The 20,680-nt window shown below is 56.8% G+C and overlaps 2 protein-coding genes across 16 annotated transcripts in view; one reads left to right on the top strand and one right to left on the bottom strand.

Moving 5' to 3' along the window:
- NGEF (neuronal guanine nucleotide exchange factor) overlaps nucleotides 1–6,578 on the top strand; it is a 51,544-nt gene extending 44,966 nt beyond the window's left edge. For both annotated transcript variants that reach the window (XM_068420984.1, XM_068420985.1), the window contains 4 exons: nucleotides 154–309; nucleotides 2,884–2,963; nucleotides 3,409–3,513; nucleotides 4,138–6,578. In XM_068420984.1, the coding sequence (XP_068277085.1) occupies nucleotides 154–309; nucleotides 2,884–2,963; nucleotides 3,409–3,513; nucleotides 4,138–4,310 (514 nt within the window). In that variant the 3' untranslated portion in view covers nucleotides 4,311–6,578. The remainder of the gene's footprint in view (nucleotides 1–153; nucleotides 310–2,883; nucleotides 2,964–3,408; nucleotides 3,514–4,137) is intronic.
- Nucleotides 6,579–7,080: 502 nt separating this feature from the next.
- The window catches only part of GIGYF2 (GRB10 interacting GYF protein 2), a 90,585-nt gene continuing 76,985 nt past the window's right edge, over nucleotides 7,081–20,680 (bottom strand). For 8 of the 14 annotated variants that reach the window (XM_068421019.1, XM_068421016.1, XM_068421015.1 and 5 more), the window contains 2 exons: nucleotides 7,649–7,834; nucleotides 7,081–7,209 (listed from right to left, as the gene is read on the bottom strand). In XM_068421019.1, coding sequence (XP_068277120.1) covers nucleotides 7,100–7,209; nucleotides 7,649–7,834 — 296 coding nt within the window. In that variant the 3' untranslated portion in view covers nucleotides 7,081–7,099. Of the gene's footprint in view, nucleotides 7,210–7,648; nucleotides 7,835–16,159; nucleotides 16,431–16,726; nucleotides 17,518–18,537; nucleotides 20,464–20,680 lie in introns of those variants that run through there. The other 6 variants (XM_068421024.1, XM_068421020.1, XM_068421025.1 and 3 more) reach the window with 4 other exon arrangements.

Consider the following 20,680-nt stretch of genomic DNA (forward strand, 5'->3'; position numbering starts at 1 on the left):
CACCCGCTCATCCCTTCCCACAGCAGGCGTCTTTCTTCCTCCTGCCATGCAGCGGTTCCTGGTCTGTGTCCTCAGTACAGTTCTGGGTGGCTGAAGCCAAAGTCTCCTGGGATAACTGCAGTTTTTCCTAATCTCCTCTTTAACCTCTGCCAGGGACAAATACCAAGTGTTCGACTCAGCTCCCCGGGGGCTTCTTCGGGTAGAGGAGTTAGAAGACCAGGGGCAGAGTCTGGCCAACGTCTTCATCCTGAGGCTGCTGGAGAACGCAGATGACCGGGAGGCCAGCTACATGCTGAAGGCATCGTCCCAGTGAGTACAACAGTCACCCGGCCAGCGCCCAGCACTGCCCTCTCCCTACACCCACGCAAGGGCGGCACCCTGCCTGCATGGGGACCCGCTCTCCGGGCTCACCAGGGTCAGGCAGGCAGAGATCCCACTGCGGCAGCTAGGCTGGCCCCACACACCTCTCTGCCCAGCATCGCTCTCCTGAGGCTGCCTTTGTCCTCTCCTGCTGAAAGGCAGGAGTGAACTAGGCAGGGTTCTCTCCTGTGAGGTGTGTTTGTAGCATCCGGGGTGGAGGATGGACGGGCTCTTTGCACTCTGGGGCAGAGAGGTCAAAATCAGCCCCAGCACAGGAGCCCAACTGATTTTTCAGACAGGAAAAGCAAGTAGGCTGTACGCTGTGCACGCTCCAGCGGCTCAGCTGGCTCTCTCACAGAGATCAAGGCTGTGCCTGGCCAGCCCTAGGAAGCAAAGTGGCTCCTGCTTGTAGGCAAAGGTGGGAGAGGAGGCCGCTTCCTCAGCCGATGCCGATCTTGCGCAGCCCTGCTGCTGCTCGGGGCCTCCTTGTCTCCCTGGATACAGGGTTTTTGGCTCATTGATTTTTCACTTCAGGCTCCAACAAGCTCAGACTGGGCAAATGACTCAGCTGGGCTGACACAGACCTGTCTGGTTTGGAGCTCAGGGCACAGCTTTCTCGTTGACCCAAGCCTTGCCCGGCCCAGGTTTTCTAGGCCCAGCATCCGTGCTGTTATGGGTGTACGTGTGCCACCAGCTAAACAGCTACGAGGGACGATGCACATCTCCAGCGTGACGTTACTGTGCTGTCAGTAGGCCAGTGCTGGACACCCAGATCCCTTAACGAACACCAGCCCCAGCTGGGACCAGGGCTGCACCCTGACCCCTCAGCGCAGCGCTGGGATCGGGAAGACGAGCCCCCAGCACAGCGAGCAGCTGCACCTTCTCCCCAGACACGTGGCTGCAGCTTGGCTGTGCTGAAAATAGAGATGTCGGTGGTGTACGTTTGATGTCTGTGAGACCGAGCTGCGCAGAGAACAACAGACCAGGCCAGGGTTTGCCTCGGCTCAGGGGAGGCAACTGCAGTTCTGTGCTTCTGCATCCTGTCCCATCTTCTAGCTGGCCACAGTGAGCACATGATCCAGCACACAGCTTGCCAACAGGTCTTGAAGTGTGGCATAGCAACTGCTGAAGGCTGCTGTGCCAGAGCTGCGGGGGTGACTGGGGCACTGCTGGGCATGGACCACAAAACAAGAATTAGATAAGTGGGTGCCAAGCAAACTGGTGTGTCTGTTCCACGGCTCTTGCAGCGTTGCCCAGCTCTGAACCCACACAGCAGCGATGACCTTCTTGGTGGCACCGTGCATCTGATGCCCGAGGGGGGGCTCTGCCAGGAACTGGCAGCACATCTGGACACAGCTGGTGGCAGAGGCAGGACCAGAGCGTAGGTGGGCCCCTTGCAGGCTGAGAGGAGCTGGGGGCTGCGGGCAGCATCCACAGAGCCCTGCAAGGAGCTGTGTGCGAGGCTGCAAGGTCAGCCTGCAGACAGGGCCACAAGCACAGCAAGGCCCTTGGTTGGGTCGCTGCATGCCAGCCCCTCTGCGCACAGGTCCCTCGTCCTGCACAGCTCTGTGCCGTGAGGGGCTGCACTTGACTGCATTCACTGGTCCTTGGCACCAGGCTTCAGCCCTGAAGCACGAGGTGTTCCCAGCCCCACGGGTCAGCCTGCCAGCACTCGTCCTTCACATCTCCTTTTAGGCTTCTCTCCTCCCAGAAGACACGCCGGTGGCTTTAGATGTGTGTCAAGTTCAGGCCTGAAAACTGCTGTCTAGAAGGTACAACGTTGTGGCTCCCTCGGGCCGGGAGCACAGCTGCTCCTCAGCAGGAGCTGGAGCCTCTGAAGGCGAGCTGCCCCAGTTCCAAGCAGGGCTGAGGGAAACCTTGGCGGAGCACCAGGCCTGGGGCTTCTCCAGCACCTGCGAAACCTTCACCCTCCTGCTGCCGGCCCAGGTTCTGCACAACAGCGTGCTGGCTCTGGTGATGTGCTCACACGGGTCTCTCGTCTCAGCTGCTGCCAAGCGAGCGGTACCCTTGGTACGCCGCAGCCTTCGTCTGCAAGAGAATTCATCAGCTCTGCCCTTTAAATGTTCCCGCACAGCAGCTGTGGCAACAAACGGTTCCTCCAACTGCTTTTCTCCAGGAAAAACTGCTCCTGTTGGCCCAGCCCAGCCAGGAGCTGCCTTTGCTGGTTAGAGCTCAGGGGGTGCTGGGCCCCTGCCCTGCTGCTGGCTCCCTGGAGCCGGGCTGCTCCCCAAAGGGGGATCCTGCTGCTCGTGGGGACAGCCAGCCTGGCGGCCCTGCAGCAAGGCAGGCCAGTGTGGCAGGGCCCAGGGCACTGTGGCACGTGTGACATCCCAACCGGTGTGTGTGAGGGGGGTCAGCATCACCAGCGAGTCCAGGGCCACGGGGGGGTGGCAGGAAAGGGCTGTGAGAGGAAGAACTGGGAGCGCAGGGCTGGCTGGGCAGGAGGGCTGGGGTCCCTACGACTTCTCGTGCTCATGGCCTCGGTTTGTGTCCCCCATCCAGGAGTGAAATGAAACGCTGGATGATTTCGCTGGCCCCGAACCGGAGAACCAAGTTCGTGTCATTTACATCCCGACTTGTTGGTAAGAGACGCAGCACGGGAGCCAGCAGCCCTTCACCTCTGCCCCAGGGCACCTTATTCTGCCCCGATCTCTGTCCAGCCCCAGGTCTGGGGCCTCTGCCAAAGCTGAACTCTCTCCCTGGGCTCCCCTTGTGTTTCCCCCATCGATACCCCCTTGTCTCTGGGCCTGGCCCTGACCTTGCCCCCCTCCAGCCTGGGCTGGGCTGCACCAGCACTCTCCCTCCCACCCAAGGTGCTCATGGGTGGCACTGCAGTGGTGATGCACACCCAGATCCCTTCCCCACAGAGATGCTCCCCTGGTCCCTGTGGCTGGGGCACCCCTTGGCCTTCGCAGGGTTTCTTAATCAGAGGGACCACTCACAGAGCTAGTGGTGTTACACCTACCCGAGCCGTGCTGGCCTGCAGCGGGCTCCATCCCAGTCCACCCCTCCCCTGTTCCCTGGCAGACTGCCCGCAGATCCAGTGCGTCCACCCGTACGTGGCCCAGCAGCCGGACGAGCTGTCCTTGGAACTGGCCGACGTCCTCAACATCCTGGACAAGACAGACGACGGTACAGGGGACGGGGTGGGGCTGGGCCGGGGCTCCCTGGGTAAGGGTGGGCAACGCTCTAGGCTGTCGAGCAGCCAGGAGGGGTCCTCTGGCCAGGGAGAGACCCCAGCATTGGCATCACAGCCGAGAGCGCTACTGCCTCCTCACGAAACTCAGCAAACCCAGGCTGCCCTGAGCTGTGGCAGTGCTGGCACGGCCACCCTGGCACTGTCTGTGGGCCACGGCAGGGCTGGCACAGCCACCCCAACTGTAACCTAGAGCTGGTCTTACCTTGATGGTGCTTTGCAGCCACCTGGTCCCTGGGGCACACTCGTAGGTGGTGAACTCCATCACACTGGGTCTCTGCAGGGGACCGCTCCTGTAGTGTTGGGGCAGCGGAGGGCACTCCGTGGCACCGGTGCCTGCTTTCTGCTGGCGTCCCTGGAGCCAGGTGCCCACACGCAGTGCTGCTCAGCCCAGCAGCCCTCCTTGGCTGCATTTACAGGCTGGGTCCGCTCCAGCACAGGCCTCTGAGCAGCTTCCAGAAAGCGCTGCCAGCCCCGGGGGCTCTTTGCAGCACAACTGTCCTGGCACAGGAGCAAGGGCCAGTCCTTCCCCGTTCATGCCTGTCTCTGTCTCTGCTCAGGCTGGATATTTGGGGAGCGTCTTCATGACCAGGAGAGGGGCTGGTTCCCCAGTTCTATGGGGGAGGAGATCCTGAACCCCAAAATCCGAGCCCAGAACTTGAAGGAGTGTTTCCGGGTGCACAAGTCTGATGACAGTCAGCGGAGGAAACTGGGCAGCAGAAACCGCCAATGACTGCTGGCATCCCCGAGCGTCCGGAGAGCCCCTGGGAGAGGGGCAGAGGACAGAGGCTGCCAGCTGGGAGGATGGGGCCGTGGTGCAGGACCTGGTGTGCCAGCCTGGGCACACACACCCCTGAAGAAACAGACTGTAGTTCCTGGGCTCCCCGCGGCACTGACCCTTCCCTGGACATCAGTGCTTTGAACGGGCTAAAATAACCCCCTTCCAGGAGCACGAGCCAAAGGGACACAGCCCGGAGGCCAGCGGACCCCGGCTGCCCGCACACGTGTGAGCTGGGGCTGGGCCGCGCTGCTCGGGAGAGGCATGTGGCCACCACCGTCACCGAGCGATTCACGCCGCCCGGCGCGAGCACTTCAGCTCATCGCTGCCCGTCGAGGCCGGGGCTCTCCTAGAGCTGTTCCAGTTCCTACCCCTGTAGGGTGCAGAGGAGCCGTCTTGCCGCCTCTCACGCAGGCCATCGGCCCCGGACTGGGGTGAGCCCCGGGCACCCCACCGCCCCGCTCCTGCTGTGAAGCTGCTGGGCCCTCGATCCGCTTTCAGTCAAACGCTCTGGAATGCTCCGCACCCAGCCCTGCTCCACCAGCAGCCCAACGTTGCCGGCCCTGACCCACATCTCTACCTGCCCAACAGCTTCAAAGCACGTCTGGGCCCTGCCCCGTGGCTCACCCCCTCTTCCGCAGCCCGCATCCCTCGGCAGGAGACTGGCAGCAGGCGAGTGACGTTCCCCCAAGAGCTGTTGTCCAGCGGTGGCTGCCTGCATGCTTGTAACCTGCCCCCCCCGCACCCAGGGGCTCCCCTCTGTGTACATACCCTCAGCCGGCAGCGGGCCGGCGCTCGCTCCTTCCAGCTGTGGCACTGAGCATCGCATGAAGCCCAGGGCACGGCGCAGGGGACGGACCCACGGCAGCTGCCTGTTGGACAGCCCCGCTCTGAACAGTCCCACGCGGGGCTGGTCCCGAGCTGCGGCCATCAGGGAAATCAGTTATTTGGCATCCTCCCGTAACGCTGCAAAGGGGAGTCTTGCAGGCACTGCGGTGTGCTGTGGCGGTGCCACGGCGGTGCTCGAGGAGGGGACGGGGAGCAGCCACCTGTCGACGGAGCCACGCGCCCAGAGCGGAGGGGCACGGCCGTGCCGACGGCAGCGTGGGGAGGAGGCGGGGAGCGGCTGGAGGGGGGCTCAGGAGCGCGGCGCTGGTCTGGGGGCTTCGTGGGGCCCGGGTTACACATGGGGTGCAAGGCTGGACCCAGCTGAGGGAGGGTCAGGGCTGTCCTCGGGGCTGTCTGTACTGTCACCGCAGCCCCGGGACAGCCAGCCCTGCACTGGGGGGGGACATCAGCCAGCCCCCAGGGCCGAGCTGGTGGGAGAGTGAAGGGGTTCCCTGCTCAGGCCCAGCTCAGTGCCACCACATTAGCATGTGGCAGCGGCCAGCAGGGCTGGGCTTGCCCTGGCCACCTGCAGCACCCCAGGGAGAGGGGCCCTGGGCAGCCCCACCAGCCGGAGGCCCCCAGCCACCTGCCAGCGCCCAGCCCAGAGCTGGAGGCCAGGAAGGGACCAGCCTGGTGCAGCGAGCTCATGTAATAGGGACATCCCAGGTCTGATTCCCCCCCACAGCACCCCACAGGCAGCTCGCTGAGTACACCCAAACCTCCAGCGCAGGCTCCAGACCTCGCAGCAGCCACAAATTCTCTAATGCGAAACCCAGGGGAGCTCCAGCTCAAGGAAGTCCTTACAATTACCCGACAAATCGGCCCATCCCCGATCCTCCAGCTTCGCAGCCCAGCAGCCAGCCCAGCCCGGGCACCACAGCCCCCCACACTCCCTCACCCACCAGAAACAGCAATTTCACTAGTGGAGGAGCTGACCCAGGTCCCTCAGTGCCGGGACGCCAGTTTCCCACTGGGTTTTTCTGGGGGGACCGGGGCCCAGGGCTGCCGTGCGCTGTCCCACACCCCTCCCGAGCCCTGGGACTCGCCCCAGCCCCCCCTTGCTCTGCTGTGACTTTTCAGGACTGCAAACCCGAGGCACCGGCTGTGCCCTTTTCAGGCACCCAGTGGCATCCCGTGTTCCTTCCTCAGCCCCAGCCCTGCACGCCTCCGTTTCAGTGGTCTCCAGTGTTGTACAGGGCCAGGCCTGGGGCCCACGAGCGCGGGCTGGAGCCCCCGGCCCCCGCCGGGCTGCCTCAGCGAACCGAGGGGAACTTCTCGTCGTCTCGTTTTTTTCTGTGTGATGAAATACAGCTGAGCGAGCCAGCGCCAAAGCCACACACGTGCCTCTCCTTCCTCCCCTCACACCGACCACTCGCCTCCTCCCCAGTCCCTTCCAGCGCGACTGGTGGGGGGCAACTGGCCTGAAGGCAGGGGGTGGAACTGGGGCTGAACACAGATGTGGGGTGGGGTGAGAGTGGGGAAGTGTGGGGGTGGTTTACACCAACAGAGGAACCCTTCCCAAGGAAAGCTGTGCCCAGCACCGTTACCACCACCCAGGCTACACCACGAGAGCTGCTGCCAGCTCAGAGCCACTCACTGCCGCCGGTCCCTGCTGCCCGCGGGGTGACGCTGGCTGCTGGGTCAAGCCTGTCGGGTCTCAGTGCTCCCAGGAGATCCGCACGCTAAGAGCAAAGAGCACTTTGGGGGGCAGCTTTGCTGCCCGGCCCAGAGGCTGGAGTGCCCTTTGCCGTGCCCGTGGCAGCGTTTCTCCCCAGGGGCCCCGGGCAGACGGGGGGGAGCAGCAGTCGGGGGCAGGAGACAGGCTGGTTGTGTCACAGAAAAAGCTTTTATTGAGTTCAGGAGGCCGAGAACTTTCTCAGCGTGATGACGACCAAGGCCACAAGCACGGACGTACCCAGGAGGGAGGCGATGACGATGGCACCGATAGCTCCGGGCCCCAGTGAGCCTGAGAGGACAGAGAACAAGGTGGCGTGAGGTCAGCGGAGCCGGGGGGTCCCAGATGGGAAGGGCTGTGGGGGTCACCCCCACACCCCGCACGTCCCCAGCCGTGGTGGCCCTGTTCCCATGTCCCCACACACCCGCATCGCAACCGGCGTTTGCCGTAGCTCAGAGCCAGGGGAGGTGCTCGCGCTCCCCGTTTGCAGAGCTGCACGCACGCTCTCGCCCTGGAGCCTGCCTGGGCTCGAGGCACTTCTTGCTGGTGCCTGCTCCGACGTGTCAGAGCCGGGGCAGGAGGAAAGGCCTCAGCAGCCACCCCCAAAGCAGTGTGGCTGGGGACAGGCCACCTCTGGTAGCTCAAACACCTCCTGGGAGGTGACAGGCCCATAAAGAGCAAACCCACAGCGAGGACGTCCCCGTGGGCAGCCCATGGCGCAGCCACGTACCGTCGCCGGTGTCCAGGCGGTGCAGGTGGGTGGTGTCCTCGGGCTCCAGCTCGGAGGTGTACGGGGGGAAGGCGGTGGCGTCCGACAGCCGGGCTGGGGTGGTGGCGGCGTCGAAGGGGCCGGCTCCAGAGGGCAGCTCGGGCGGCTCGTTCCAGAGGGTGGGGACCGGGCCCTGCGGGTACTCTGCTGGGAGACAAGCACCCACGGTCACTCATGGGCCCAGCCAGGCTGCTGGTGATGGGGGGGATGGATGGGGGCAACCCCAGGGCTGAGAAATGCTGTGGGGCAGAGCCCTCCTCCGGGAGGGCACCACCACCCAGAGCAGCCAGAGGCAATGCCCGTGCCCTGGGGTGACACCACGCTGCCACGGGCTTTTGTAGCACCCCGGTGTACACACAGCACCCCCGGGACAACGGGGAGCTCCCCACAACCGCGCGGCCTCCGCTCGCGCGCAAACACGCCCCTGTGTGAGCATCCACGGCCAGTTTGCTCGTGGACCCCCGTGGGACCGGGCTGGGGGGGGCTGTCGCGTTCCTGCAACAGGCAGAGGCCACCCGGCCACCTGCGCTGGCCACAGTCCCAGCACCCCAGGGCCTGTCTGTCCTGTGTGGTGGGGGGTGCTGGGGGCACTGGCACCGCGCAGGACACGGCTCACAACGAGGAGCCCCAGCGCCTCGACCTCCCCCTGCCCCACCTCCACGCGATGCTGGGGAGCTGATGAAAGCCGGGCCGGGCTCTGTTGGATGTCACCACTCCCCTCCCGTTATTTCTCCCCGCTGTGGGGTCAGGGACCAAACCAGAGAGCCCTCCCTGTCTGCGTGTGGCTGAGCCCAGCGCTCCCAGTCAATGCCCGGCTTGTTCAGGTGGGCCCCGGCGGGAGCGGGAGACATTCCACAGCTCCCTGCCGAAACCGCTGGGAATGTCGCACCGGGATGGGAAAAAAAAAGAGAGAAGGGGAAAAAAACCCTAACAGCATCCAGCACCGGGGCCCACCTGAACGACGGTAATCTGGGCTGGGAACGGGGGCAGCAAAGGAGCCGGAGCAAACAGCCTGGGCTCCCCGGGGCAAGGCACAGAGGCACCCCCAGGCACCACAGCTCTGGCACGGTGTCTCTCGGTGTACCAGGGGCACCCAAAGACCTGCCCCAGCACCATTCCAGCCCTCCCTGGCCCAGCAGGAGAGGTGGCAGCGGCACATGGTGGCAGCGCCAGCCCCAGCTCTAAGTGCCTGGAGCCCTCCCTGCCTCCCAGGGGCAGCTGGCACTTTGTGGGAGGAGAGCGTGAGGAATCGGCACCGACGGGCTCCACCACTCTTTGTTCTCCCGTAGGATCCCGGCATCAAAGGGAGCGGGAGGGCCAACACCAAAACACTCACTGTGCTGCCTGTGCAAACCCCTGCTGGGGCTCACCGCAGGGCTCCCATCAAAGAGCAGCTCCCACCGACCTCGGAGCTATTCGAGGCTGCCTGCAGACTCGGGAACACAACAGGTTCTAGACTAGTTTTGGAAAGTCCTTTCTACAGCCATAAAAGCTACAGGACTTTCAGTGAGACAGCTGCCACCTTCAACTCTGGCCCAACGAGCAACAATAGAGACAAGCTCCCGGTCTGAGGCCTGTGCCAGTTAAGCCAGGCAGGGACACCAGCATACTCTGACCCACCTGGGGAGAAGCTGGGAGGAGCAGTGAACACCCCCCTCCTGACCAGTGAACACCCCCCCGCTCCTGACCAGTGAACATCCCCCCCACTCCTGACATGCTCAGCACATCTGTGGTTGCTGCATCAGAGGTGGCATCTCAGGTCCCTGGTACGAGCACACAAGGGGTTTGTGCTCCATGATGACTCCCCAGAAATACCTGAGCCCTTCGCAGGTCCCTTCCCAACCTGTCCTGCAAAACCAACCAGCAGAGCTGGACACTCACGTCCCATCCAGTGGCTCCTCCAGAAAGCACCATTTCCAGTGGACCTCTCTTCTCTAAATGCTGTGGTTCAGCTACCAGAGGACAGATCAGGAGGAAATGCAGAATTTAGCGGGTAAATGTTGTTACAACAACAGGGAAAGGCACCGGGCAGAGCTGGGGCTATTTAGGAAGCTGTTGGTTTAGGCACAGACCAAACGTACCCAACACTTTTAAAGCCCCAGTTCCAGCCTGCTTTGGCAAGTGGAGAAACTCCACACAGAAGAGCTACACTCCAGCTACGACCTTCCTGACTGTGTCAACACCATCAGGGCCAGCACCAACCTGGCAAGAGAACACTGTGCTGGGAGGACGTCGTTGACCCATTTCCCAAGAATGTGTTTCTCTCCCAAGCCAGAAGAGCTGGGCGTACCCCTCACATCTGACCTCGGGGAAAGGTGTTCGCTCAGATGATCCCTAACAGATGCAGACACCCTCCAGGGAGGCTGCAGGACCTGGACAGGGTCCCCCCTGCAGTACTGCGTCCAGCTCTGGGGCCCCCCAACGTAAGAAGGACATGGAGCTGTTGGAGCAAGTCCAGAGGAGGCCACGGAGATGATCAGAGGGCTGGAGCACCTCTGCTATGGAGACAGGCTGAGAGAGCTGGGGCTGTTCAGCCTGGAGAAGAGAAGGCTCCAGGGAGACCTTCTAGCACCTTCCAGTACCTGAAGGGGCTGCAAGAAAGCTGGAGAGGGGCTTTTTACAAGGTCATGGAGTGACAGGACAAGGGGGAACGGTTTTAAACTGAAAGAGGGGAGATTGAGATGAGACATGAGGAAGAAATTCTTTGCTGTGAGGGTGGTGAGACCCTGGCCCAGGTTGCCCAGAGAAGCTGTGGCTGCCCCCTCCCTGGCAGTGTTCAAGGCCAGGTTGGATGGGGCTTGGAGCAACCTGGTCTGGTGGAAGGTGTCCCTGCCCATGGCAGGGGGTTGGAACTAGATGGGCTTTAAGGTCCCTTCCAACCCAAACCAGTCTGTGATTCTGTGATTCTCAACACCCCGTTCTCCACGGGACGAGGAGGGAGTGCTGCCCCTTCCAACCATCGTGCAAGGCACTTCTCTAACTAGAGCCACAGGTCCCGGAAAGTCTCTCCTGTCTCTGGTGCATCTAATTGCTGAAAAACCTACTGCAGCTCTCTTCAAGCAGGGCACAGAGCTTATTTTTGATAGCCAAGTGAAAAGGAAACGGTCTAATTTGTTTACGATCTCAGTGATTTTTAAGACTGGATGGACGCCTGGATACGTGTTTCGTTAACTCCCCTCACCTGATTAAAACGCGCTCTCAGTTCACCCTCGCAGCAAGGGCAGAGTGTGCTGAACACGCGCTTTCTGTCCCCAGTTCTTGCGGTTTTACCACTGCAACCAGCACTCTTCTTGCCAACACTCACCTTTGATTTTCCCTCCCAAACCAACAGCTCACGTCCTCGCACGCCTCCGTTCCTCCAGAGGCCCCACCACCCATCCAGCAACCCCCCCACACCCAGTGGGTCTCTACGGAGCAGAGAAGTCACGCCCGCCCCCCTCTGCGGTACCCGGTTGGCCACGCTGCCGCCGGCTGAGAGCACCAGGTCTCACGTGTCTCCAAGGGAGACATGAGGGCCTCCTCCAGTCGCCCGGTGGATACACCCTGACCAGACGGGCTCCAAGCACAGGCGTGGGATCCGATCCAGGAGGTTCGGTTCTCTGCTCTACTGCAGACGCTTTGTGTGACCACTGCAAGTCCCTCCTGGGCTCAGTTTCTCTGTGCACGAGCCAGAGACCAGGACTCTAAACACCATCCACAAGAGAAGCAGCGCCAGAGCAGCCAAGCCTGCCCGCACCGTCACTGTCACCCTGACTGCGATGAGGAGGACGTGGTCTGTGTCCTGAACCGACGCCTCCCAGTGACAGCTCCAGGCCCGTCGGCGGCCCTTCACAGGGGAAGAGCAGGTGACACGGGACCTCCGCGGCCTTGGGGCAGGGCATGGCACTTTCTACTCATGCAAAACCCCCACATCTCCAGCGAGGGGGTACGATTGAGGGCTGGAAACCAAGCGTCAAAGGCAAAGTAGCGCATGGCCTTCCTGTTCCTAAGAACTTGGTAGAAATAAAGAACTACCAATACCAAGAAACACACTCAGAACACACCATCCACCACCAGACCAGATGTTTAACATCTGGGTGAGAGCTGTGCATCAGCTGTGCTGGCATCAGTCTTAGGACCAGTCTTATCTCTAGGAAAAGCCACCCGGTGCACACGCGTGGTTTGTTTGCCCCCGAGCGACTCAGCCGGTGGGCACATGGAGGGGCTCCCAGGCTGCGGACACACATGGGTGACACCACCACTGCCGAGGCTTCGTGCCTGGGTGCTCTGAAGGGAGAGAAGCCTCGACCCTGTGGCACAAACAAGCTCTCCCCCAGCACTAACCCTGTCTCAGCACTGGAGCACAGACCACAGGCAACTGTTGCTCCACAGGCTACCAGTGAAATCCACTTGGTAAAAATGCAGTTTGAGAGCACTTGAGAGAGACGTGGAATAATCTCAGTTATTGGGGTTTTATTGGGCAGAGAGGGAACCTGGACAAACAAAATGGACTAAAGGTATTCCAGTGTTTTGCAACAGCCCAGGTGGAGGATGGCACCTCGTCCTTCCCGTATGTTGACACTACAAATTACCTTATTTTGGGGAAATATCTATACTGCACTGCGTCTTCTCCCTCTCTACACCACAGGTCAGCTACAGCTGGGGCCAGGAAAAGGGAAGGAAATATCAGAGTTACCACACGATAAAGAAACACACCGTGAATTCTCCAAATGATGCAGGGACCCAGCAGGACCTCAGCTACCCCAGCTGCAGTGAGATCTAGAAGGGATGACGCCAAAGGCAACTCGATGAAACCATATTTCCATGCTCAGTGAGACGGAGGTGGGGTGAGCTGCCAGCACAGGGATGTGGTAGCCAGTGCCCCAGATACTCAGTGGCTGAAAGGTAAGACTGGAAGAGTCTCCACAAGTGATAGCTCTTGAGAAAGCAAATAAAATCTGAGAGATCCTTCAAGATACCCCCAAACAACCAGAACCTCTCCACAAGCAAACTGCAAGACCTGAAGGCAGGCAGATGTGGCCACCTAACACCTTCATCCCTGAAGATCATGCACCGGTGACCAATACTCTTCCTCATACAAGCTGGTTTCAGCACCTCATCATCCTCACTCTCCACCTCCAACCCAGTCAGGAGCCGATACCCGTGTCAGTAATTTATAAGGAGGGTTGGTGCAGAGCAAGGTTGAGTCATGGTCTACAAAGACTTGCTGTAAGTCTGGGCAGACCTGCTGGAACAACCACATCTTTTAAGCAATTTGCCTGACAAAACCCATTTACCACTTCTCACTTTCTAGTAATTGAACTTTAAAACCTTCCTAATCATCTTTTATTCTCCTGTTGTTGAGAATGAAGACACACGAGTTGCTACAGAAAGATGTCCTTGGACAAGGTCTCCTCCTGTACATTTGTCTTTAGCACAACATCTGCTCTGCTGCTTTTTGCCCCTATACACGTTCTGATGTGCCACTGCAGCAGAACCTATTTCCACATTGGCTCAGAACAAGGGAATTCATGAGCCCACATCAGAGTTTAGATACCAAATATAAACGTGATTCAGAAGCCAAGGCCTTGCAAAGGCTTTTTACTAACTTCTACTTCACTTGGAGCTCTGAATCCGTTGTATGAATTGAAACTGGGTTTGCTGATAGGAAAAAAAATAAAAATCAACTCTTCACAATCCTCCTGTGCTCCAGGCCCACGACCCACCACTTGGGTTTGGAGGAAGTGGAGAAGAATTGGGTGTGCTGGAAGTCCTTGAACTGGCTGTTTCCTGTTGTGCCCAGATGACGGGGACAAAGAGGGTTAAACACTCGGTCGGTTGTTTCTCCATCTTTGACAAATGGGGTGTTGGAAAGAGCTCAGAGGAGAAATTCACGCTTTCTGCAGTCGCAGAGCCCTGACCACACCGTCCAGGAAACCAGACTGGCTGGGCAAGAAGCCAGATCAAGGTACATGACCCACCGGCACCCCAAAAGTGCTCCAACTGCTACCCTCAGATGGGAACCTCAGCTGCCAGCAAGATCTTTCACGTCTCACTGAACTCCTGAGCACTCACACAAGGGTTTTGGTACGAGGTAGCTCTGAGTCACCACCGAGAGAAAAATCAAACCCAGCAAGGAAGGGAAGATCCATTCTGGACCTCGGGTCTGCGTCACCTGCAGCCCTGTCCGAGGCAGACTCCGCTTCTGCCCACTGTGGAGGGCTTTGCTAAGGAAAGTACGAGATGCTGAGACAGGAGGGCAGGGGCTGGGTGAACTCTGGGGCCAGCAACGGGCTGTCCAGCCCCAGGTAGCCACAGCGGGCACGGGGCCAGCGCAGGGATGAAAAGAGGCCTTCAGAGGGAGCACAAAGGGCAGCCTGTGGTGTGCGAGCGCCGGGAGCTGGAGCGCGGAGCGGCACGGAGCGCTGCGGTTCCGATGAACGTTAAATAAACTTGTTTACAGCCAGGCAGGGCCGCGCGTGCGCACCCAGGCCAGGGGGCTGCCTGCGCACCCTTCCCTTCCTTGTCTGCATGAGGCAGGAAATTTCCTTTTCTAATGGGGTGAAAAGCAGAAAAAATTCCACCATGCACTAAAAGCCCCTGTGCTGGGGGAGGCATCTCTCCTAGTGCAGCAGAAAATCGTTCTGCTCCTGGGCTGGCTGACCACAGGCCGGTCCCCTCACGTCCTGCTCAGAGGTAGCAGAGAACAAACTTCTCGGAGGCCTCAAGCCTCTAAAATGCGACAGAGAAAGCACAGAGTCTCCCCTGCGCCCCAGGATCCGAATGGTGCATTCATCAGTACGAAGCTCTCGAGGAGCTGCCGGCCTCGCTGCGCCCAGCGAGGAATCGAGTGAGCTCGGGGTACTGCACAGGAGCAAAGTGACACAGGGGACAAGCCACAGCTGCGACGCCGAGCCGAGAGCGAGCACGCAGGGAAGCTGGCAAGGGGACAGGGCAAATATGCACTGAATATTGGAAACTGAAAAGAGTGTAAATGAAATCCTAGCTCAGAGAGGGAGCAGATCAGATTTTCACTGGAAATTAATCCATTTCTGTGGAATAAAATACTGTTAACAGTTAAGAAAAGACCTTACGGGGTTTGGGGAAAAAGCACTGCCACCGCTTCGGGGAGCACGAGCGAGCTACAAAACCAACACTGTGCTTAAGTGATTAATGTTCCACTACACAAAAACCAAAGCTCAGGGTTTGAGAAGGGAAACAGCCACTTTTTAGTGCTCCTTTCTTAGTTACTTTATGCTCATTTCTTAGTTACTTTAAAGGTTTCCCAGCGAGGTGTCCTGCAAGGGGAGGATCTGTGGGGGAAATACCAGCTACAGTAATTCTGTTGTTGCACCCGCAGATGTTCCAGTGATAAATTCCCCTACCTGCATGAAAGCTCCTTAAAAAGAAATAATTTCATGTGCTAGAAGTCTGGCCAGGATCCCCCTGCCAGGCAAGATGCTCAGAACAAACTGGGAGGGAACTGCAATCCAGCCTTGCTCCAGGTCTTGGAAGGCTGGAGAAGCATTTAGGAAAACAAGCGCTGTGCTCCTGCCTGTTGCCTTGGCCTGAGCCAGCCCTTCACAGCTGGCACTTGAAGGAGGAGGCTTTGAGGGAAGCAGTTCCCCCCCGTACGCTCAGAGCCCATCTACGGAGCCGGTCTGGAAGCCGGTTTTCCCTCATTTAAAACCCCTGTCAGAGCAGGCAGCCTTGGAGGTGACCATGCCCTCAGCTCCCCTCAGCCCACGTAGCTATGCTGAAAGCAGGAGCAGGTAAGGCTGGAATCACTCACCACCTCCTTAAACACCAGCTCCTGACAGAAGGGGGGTCTTGCACCAACCTTTCCCGTCCCCTCGCTGAACTCGAGTCGCAGCCACGTACCCTCCCAGCGCTGCCGCCTGCCCCACTATACCCAGCTCTAGACCCAGCTCCATACCCAGCTCCATACCAACAGAAACAGTTCAGATGCACACCTCAGCTTTTGGCCGAGCTAAACATTTTCATAGACACTTTCATCTGTCTGTTTACAGCAGCTGTGAAGTGCTCTGCTGTAGCAGAAAGCACAGAAGCAACCAGAAACTGGCACACTTGCTTTAGCCAGAGAAAAATGTTCCTTGTCACGGTTGTAACTTCTTCCTACCATTAAGAGCTGATAGATGACCTGTCCCATCAGCTCCTGAGAGCACCCCATCTCCTGTCGACTCATCTGTCCACTGATCTACTAACGCTCACGAAGGTGCTACCACTCTTCAGCTTAGGAGAGATGACAAAAGATTTTATCCCTTTTCCCCAAGAGAAACACGGTCTTGGGATGGAGAATATATTCTTACTCACCACCAGCCACCGATTCCAAAGCTAGCTTCCATTACTCAATTCTAATTCAATAAATACTTATGGATGGAGGAGGAGGGAGGAGGTATGAGAGGAGAGAGAGGCAGGTTAGTAAAAGATCTCCCGTGTTTTTGGGCTTTAAAGGCATGCAGAGCTCCTTACCTGCCAGCACAGCAGGGACCAGGGTGCCGCACAGCGTTAGCAGGACCAGGCGAAGGACTCTGTGGTAGGGCATGGCTCCCCTCAGGAACAGCGTCAGCAGGAATTCTTAAAACTCTTCAAAGTACCAAACAACTTGGAAATGTCACTGGTAGAATAAAAACTTTGTCCAGTCAGGTAAAAAAAAAAAAAGAAAAATCGAATTTTTCCTTCACAACAGCAAGTGGATGGCGAGAGTGCAAAGCCCCGCAGAGTCCCTCTCTGCCTCCCCGAGCACACCTCCTCCCGAAGGCAGCTCCACCCTCTCAGATTTGTGCCTACAACCCCATAGGCAGCCGAGCCGTTAGGCAGCGTCACCCTGCCAGGCCAGCACACACAGCACTGGTTGGCGAGCCCTTCCCCGAGGCCACAGGGATGCTCCTGGAACACCTCCCCTCCGGCAAGCGAGCGATGTGGGAGCCACTGGGGCACTGACCCAGACCCCAGACTGCTCGAGGGCTTCGCTCTCCCCTCGCTGTGCAGGGCAGCAGTGGTCTGTCCAGGGTGGGCACAGCAAAGAACAAGGGCCTCCATCTTTTGAGGCTAAAATGCTCCTTGTTTTCTGGGTGCAATACTTACAGAGGCGGCCCATGAGCTGTGCGTGGTCTCTGCTGGCAGAGCTGCCTGCTAAAATCTGGTTCAGTCCTCCAGGAGAGGCGCCTTCACCAGGCGAGGCCTCAGTCTGAGCTGCACAGATGCTGCCCCTTCCCGCAGCCCTCTGCCGCTCCGTCCCTCCCCTCCAAGCGGGCTCGGGAGAAGTTCACAGCAGAGGAAACTGAGGTTTCAAATCACGTTTGCACCGACAGAGAGGTGGGAAAGGATGAAGTGTATAAAGAGGGGAACGCTCCAGCTTATTGTCAGGGGGCAGAAGATTTTCATTAGGATTTTTTTTAAGTTGATACGAGGATGAAACACTTCACGGTTTCGTTCGGAAAGAGATGTTGTAATGAAGTACATCAACATCCCCACTGCCAGTTCTTTATGCTCTGAAAATGACACAAGTAGTTTTGTCTTCAATTTCAGATCCAGGTTTTTCTGGTAAAGATCTCTTTGCTTTTTGGCCCTCCCTGACAGCCAGATACAGCTCAGGCAGCCTTTTAAACCATCCTGCTTGGTGCAGTTCTTTGTAGAAGCACCTGGCTGCGAGGGGAAGCAGGAAAAACAAGGAGGACCGAGTGCTGCCCCTGCAGCGAAATGAGAAGTTAGGAAGTAACCTGGTGAAACGTGCTCGACAGAAACCTCAGACATCTCCAGCGTCAAATTCAACAGCATCTTTCAGACTCTGACCAAAGCCCCGTTAGCTTTCCAGGTTCGTGTTCTGCCTGAAAAGATGCTCAAGGTACATAAATATATATCCAGCAAGAGACACAAAGCTGTAGCTCATTTTCCCCACCCCTACTGATCCAAGGGACCTCTGCTACAGACAGAGGCCCTCTGTTTGCCACAGAAAGGCACAGGGCAGTCACTCGAGCACACAATGCCAACATACCAGCGTCTTACCTGTGCACTAAACACAGAAGCCAGAATATTAAAATGTTAAGAGGAAGATCTTCCCCACTGGTCCGTTACCCACTAACTCTCAGAAGCCAAGGAAGGGCCTCAGAGTTTGACAAATTATTGCACATTTTCCCTGCCTGCATTTCTGCATTTTCATTCAGCAATCGGTGAATTGCTCCTTTCCCACTCCCCAGTTGAGCTGGAAATTCACAGGCTTTTGCTTATTCATTACACAGTATAGAGCAGCCCAAAATTAGCTTGTAGAAATTAGATCATGCCATTAAAAACCAGAAAGTACTTATGAACCAGACACTTTATACGCTAAAAACCTGAAGATATTAAAACAAAGTCAAATTATCAGCCTAAATATGTACTGTTCTCTCCAAAACATCAGCTAAACGTAATGCAAAGCTACTGTGTTAGGTCTTAGTCTGCTGACTTCGTATTCTTTGTGGTCATGTGAAGGGTGGAAGGACATTTATCATCAACTTTTACTGGGATTTTCCACACAAAAACAAGCAGCAAGTAGGAAAAAAAAAGGAAAATGTTGTCTAAAAAGGGAAGCCTACAAGGTGTCCGTGTGGACTTTATGCTGAGGGAAGAAATAGACCCTCTCATTTAGGGAAGGGAACTGGGGCGGGTGGGGTGGTCACCAACCAGCTCCACGGCCGCAGGTTTGTAATAACAAAACCAGCCAGCTTGATCTCTCCTGCATAAACACCACGAGCGTGAATGCACGTGTTTCTGTGCAGAGAGGGGGAAAATCAAAGCTTTCTTGTCAGAATTTTCCAATCCCAACTTACTGGTGTTTACTTGAACTCTAAAATTATCAAGTAGAAAAAAACCCCACCAGTATTCCTCACCAGGGAAGAAATAAAGCAGTTGTTGTTCCACATCCTGTGTATTTGCTTGTTGTTTCTCGAGGAAAACCGATGGGAGTCGAGCTTTGGGTCAGTTTGAGCACCAGGAATTATCTCAACACTCAGCTTCGACAAAGGCAAGCAGAAAGTTTTCTCTCAGATATAATACAACCAGATTTTATTTAAGTTCTCTCTTTCGCCCCCCCACACTGGCAAAAGTTCAGAGGGAGTTTAAAGTTTTGTAAACATTTTAACTACCCCTCTTCCCCCTTTTATGAATTTACAAAGCAAAGGAGACAGGGAGACCAGATTTGCAACAGTTCCAAGTCTCTCCATGCTATTGGATCCAAAAACTATATACAAGTCTGCAGCAGTCTCTGTATAGTTACTGTACATGTTTGGGGGCAGGGGGAAGAGAGAGAAGGAGGAGGAGGAGGGGAAGGTGACCCCAAAAAATGAATAAACCAAACGAAATAAAATCCAAAGCCAAACTGCTCTTGAGCAACTCGAACTGTTTTCTTTAGGCAGTGATGACAGACAGACACCTTTACACAACTCCACCAAAACTGTAGCATATCTCCCTCGGCAGGTTACAACCCTCTGGGGATGGGAGATGGGACCAGGGCTTGGAACTAAGTGCGTTTGGCAGTTTCCTTTCTTTTGCGGTGTGTGCACGTGGGTGGGTGAAGGGAAGGCGGTGTTAATCTTTCGGTGAGAGAGGAAGGTTATGATTCCATAAATACTTAAACATTATGGATCCCAGTGAAGGTGTGTGAAGTAGTTTAAGGTGTAGAAGATAAGCAGGGCCGTCATTGCACGTAGCTTCGCCCTCCACAGTCTCTCTTCATGACAAAAGGGCATCTCTGCTCGTTAACCTAAGCACTGCTCGAAATGACAGCTAGCTAAGACTGCTGGGGTATATATCTGAAAGCCAGTGTTCACCCTCACAAAAGACTAAAGATCCACACGGTAAAGATCCTACTGCCTCTTAAACGAGACAAATTTGCAGGAAAAGAGCTCAAAACAAACTGGTCCTAACCCTCCCAAGGTAGCATTTAAGGGATAAATTCAACCTGAAAGAAGAGATGCCACCCCGCTTTTCTCCCAGAGTAGAAGTCCCCACTTGTCCAGGAAGGCTGGGGTATGCCGACGGGGACCTCCACCAGCTTCAGCATCACCACCTAATGAAGACAAGACTCGAGCTTTCCCTCCAAAAACAATGTGCTGAGAAGGGCTGGCAGGGGGTGTGCAACTTCAAACCAACCCAAGCTAAACTGCGCCCGCCACCGCCCCTCTCCTGCTGTTGCCAGTTCTAAGGTTAGCTTATGAATGCAACTCCTGGCTTGGGAGAGCACCTCTTGCCCTGATGGAGCGCGGAAGTCAGTATCTGTGTGGCATTTTGGTTTTGACCAACATCTGTTAACCACAAACTCTCTCTCTCTCTCTCCATGACTGCACGTGTTGGATGTGGTAAGAGTAACCAGGAGAGGGAAGCAATGGTTTGCAGAATCCCAATTGATTTTTTTTTTTTCCAGGTATGTCAGCAGAAGAAATCACAGCACAGTGAAAGCTTGCTGCCCAAATCGGCCTTGTTGTGAACAAATCCTATCTCCCACCCTCCCAGGACTCCAAACAAAGTCACTCGACTCTAGGCTGACAGTAGGAACGACGCCTGTGCAGTCCTGGGCAGACAGGGTTTGCTGGAGCTAGAGGAAGCAGCCTGAGATGATTGATTCTGTGATTCACTGCGAGGTGAAGAAGAATGCACGGTGGAGAGTACTGTGTCCAAAACGGAGAATCCATGGTTAACAGATGCAGGAAAAGCCAGTTGATTTGCACATGCTCAGTAGTCTTCCAAAGTCTCTATTTCTCCCATATTGAGCCGCTCTGATGAGGCATTCACTGAAAACCCTGTAAACCAAACGGACTTGTGTTAAAAATGTGGATGGGGTATGTTGTATTGGATGCAATACACCTGTTACATGCAGGAGCATGTGTAAGATGAAGTGAATAATACATATGAAATAAAAACTTAGGGGGAAATTCAGTAAGTCTAGAGATATAATTACACGAACTGTTTGTTTTTTTCCTTAATGAATCAAAGATAATCAATTGTATATTCAGGTAA

The sequence above is a fragment of the Nyctibius grandis genome, chromosome 32, assembly GCF_013368605.1.
Source record: "Nyctibius grandis isolate bNycGra1 chromosome 32, bNycGra1.pri, whole genome shotgun sequence".
NCBI classification, from domain to species: Eukaryota; Metazoa; Chordata; class Aves; order Nyctibiiformes; family Nyctibiidae; genus Nyctibius; species Nyctibius grandis.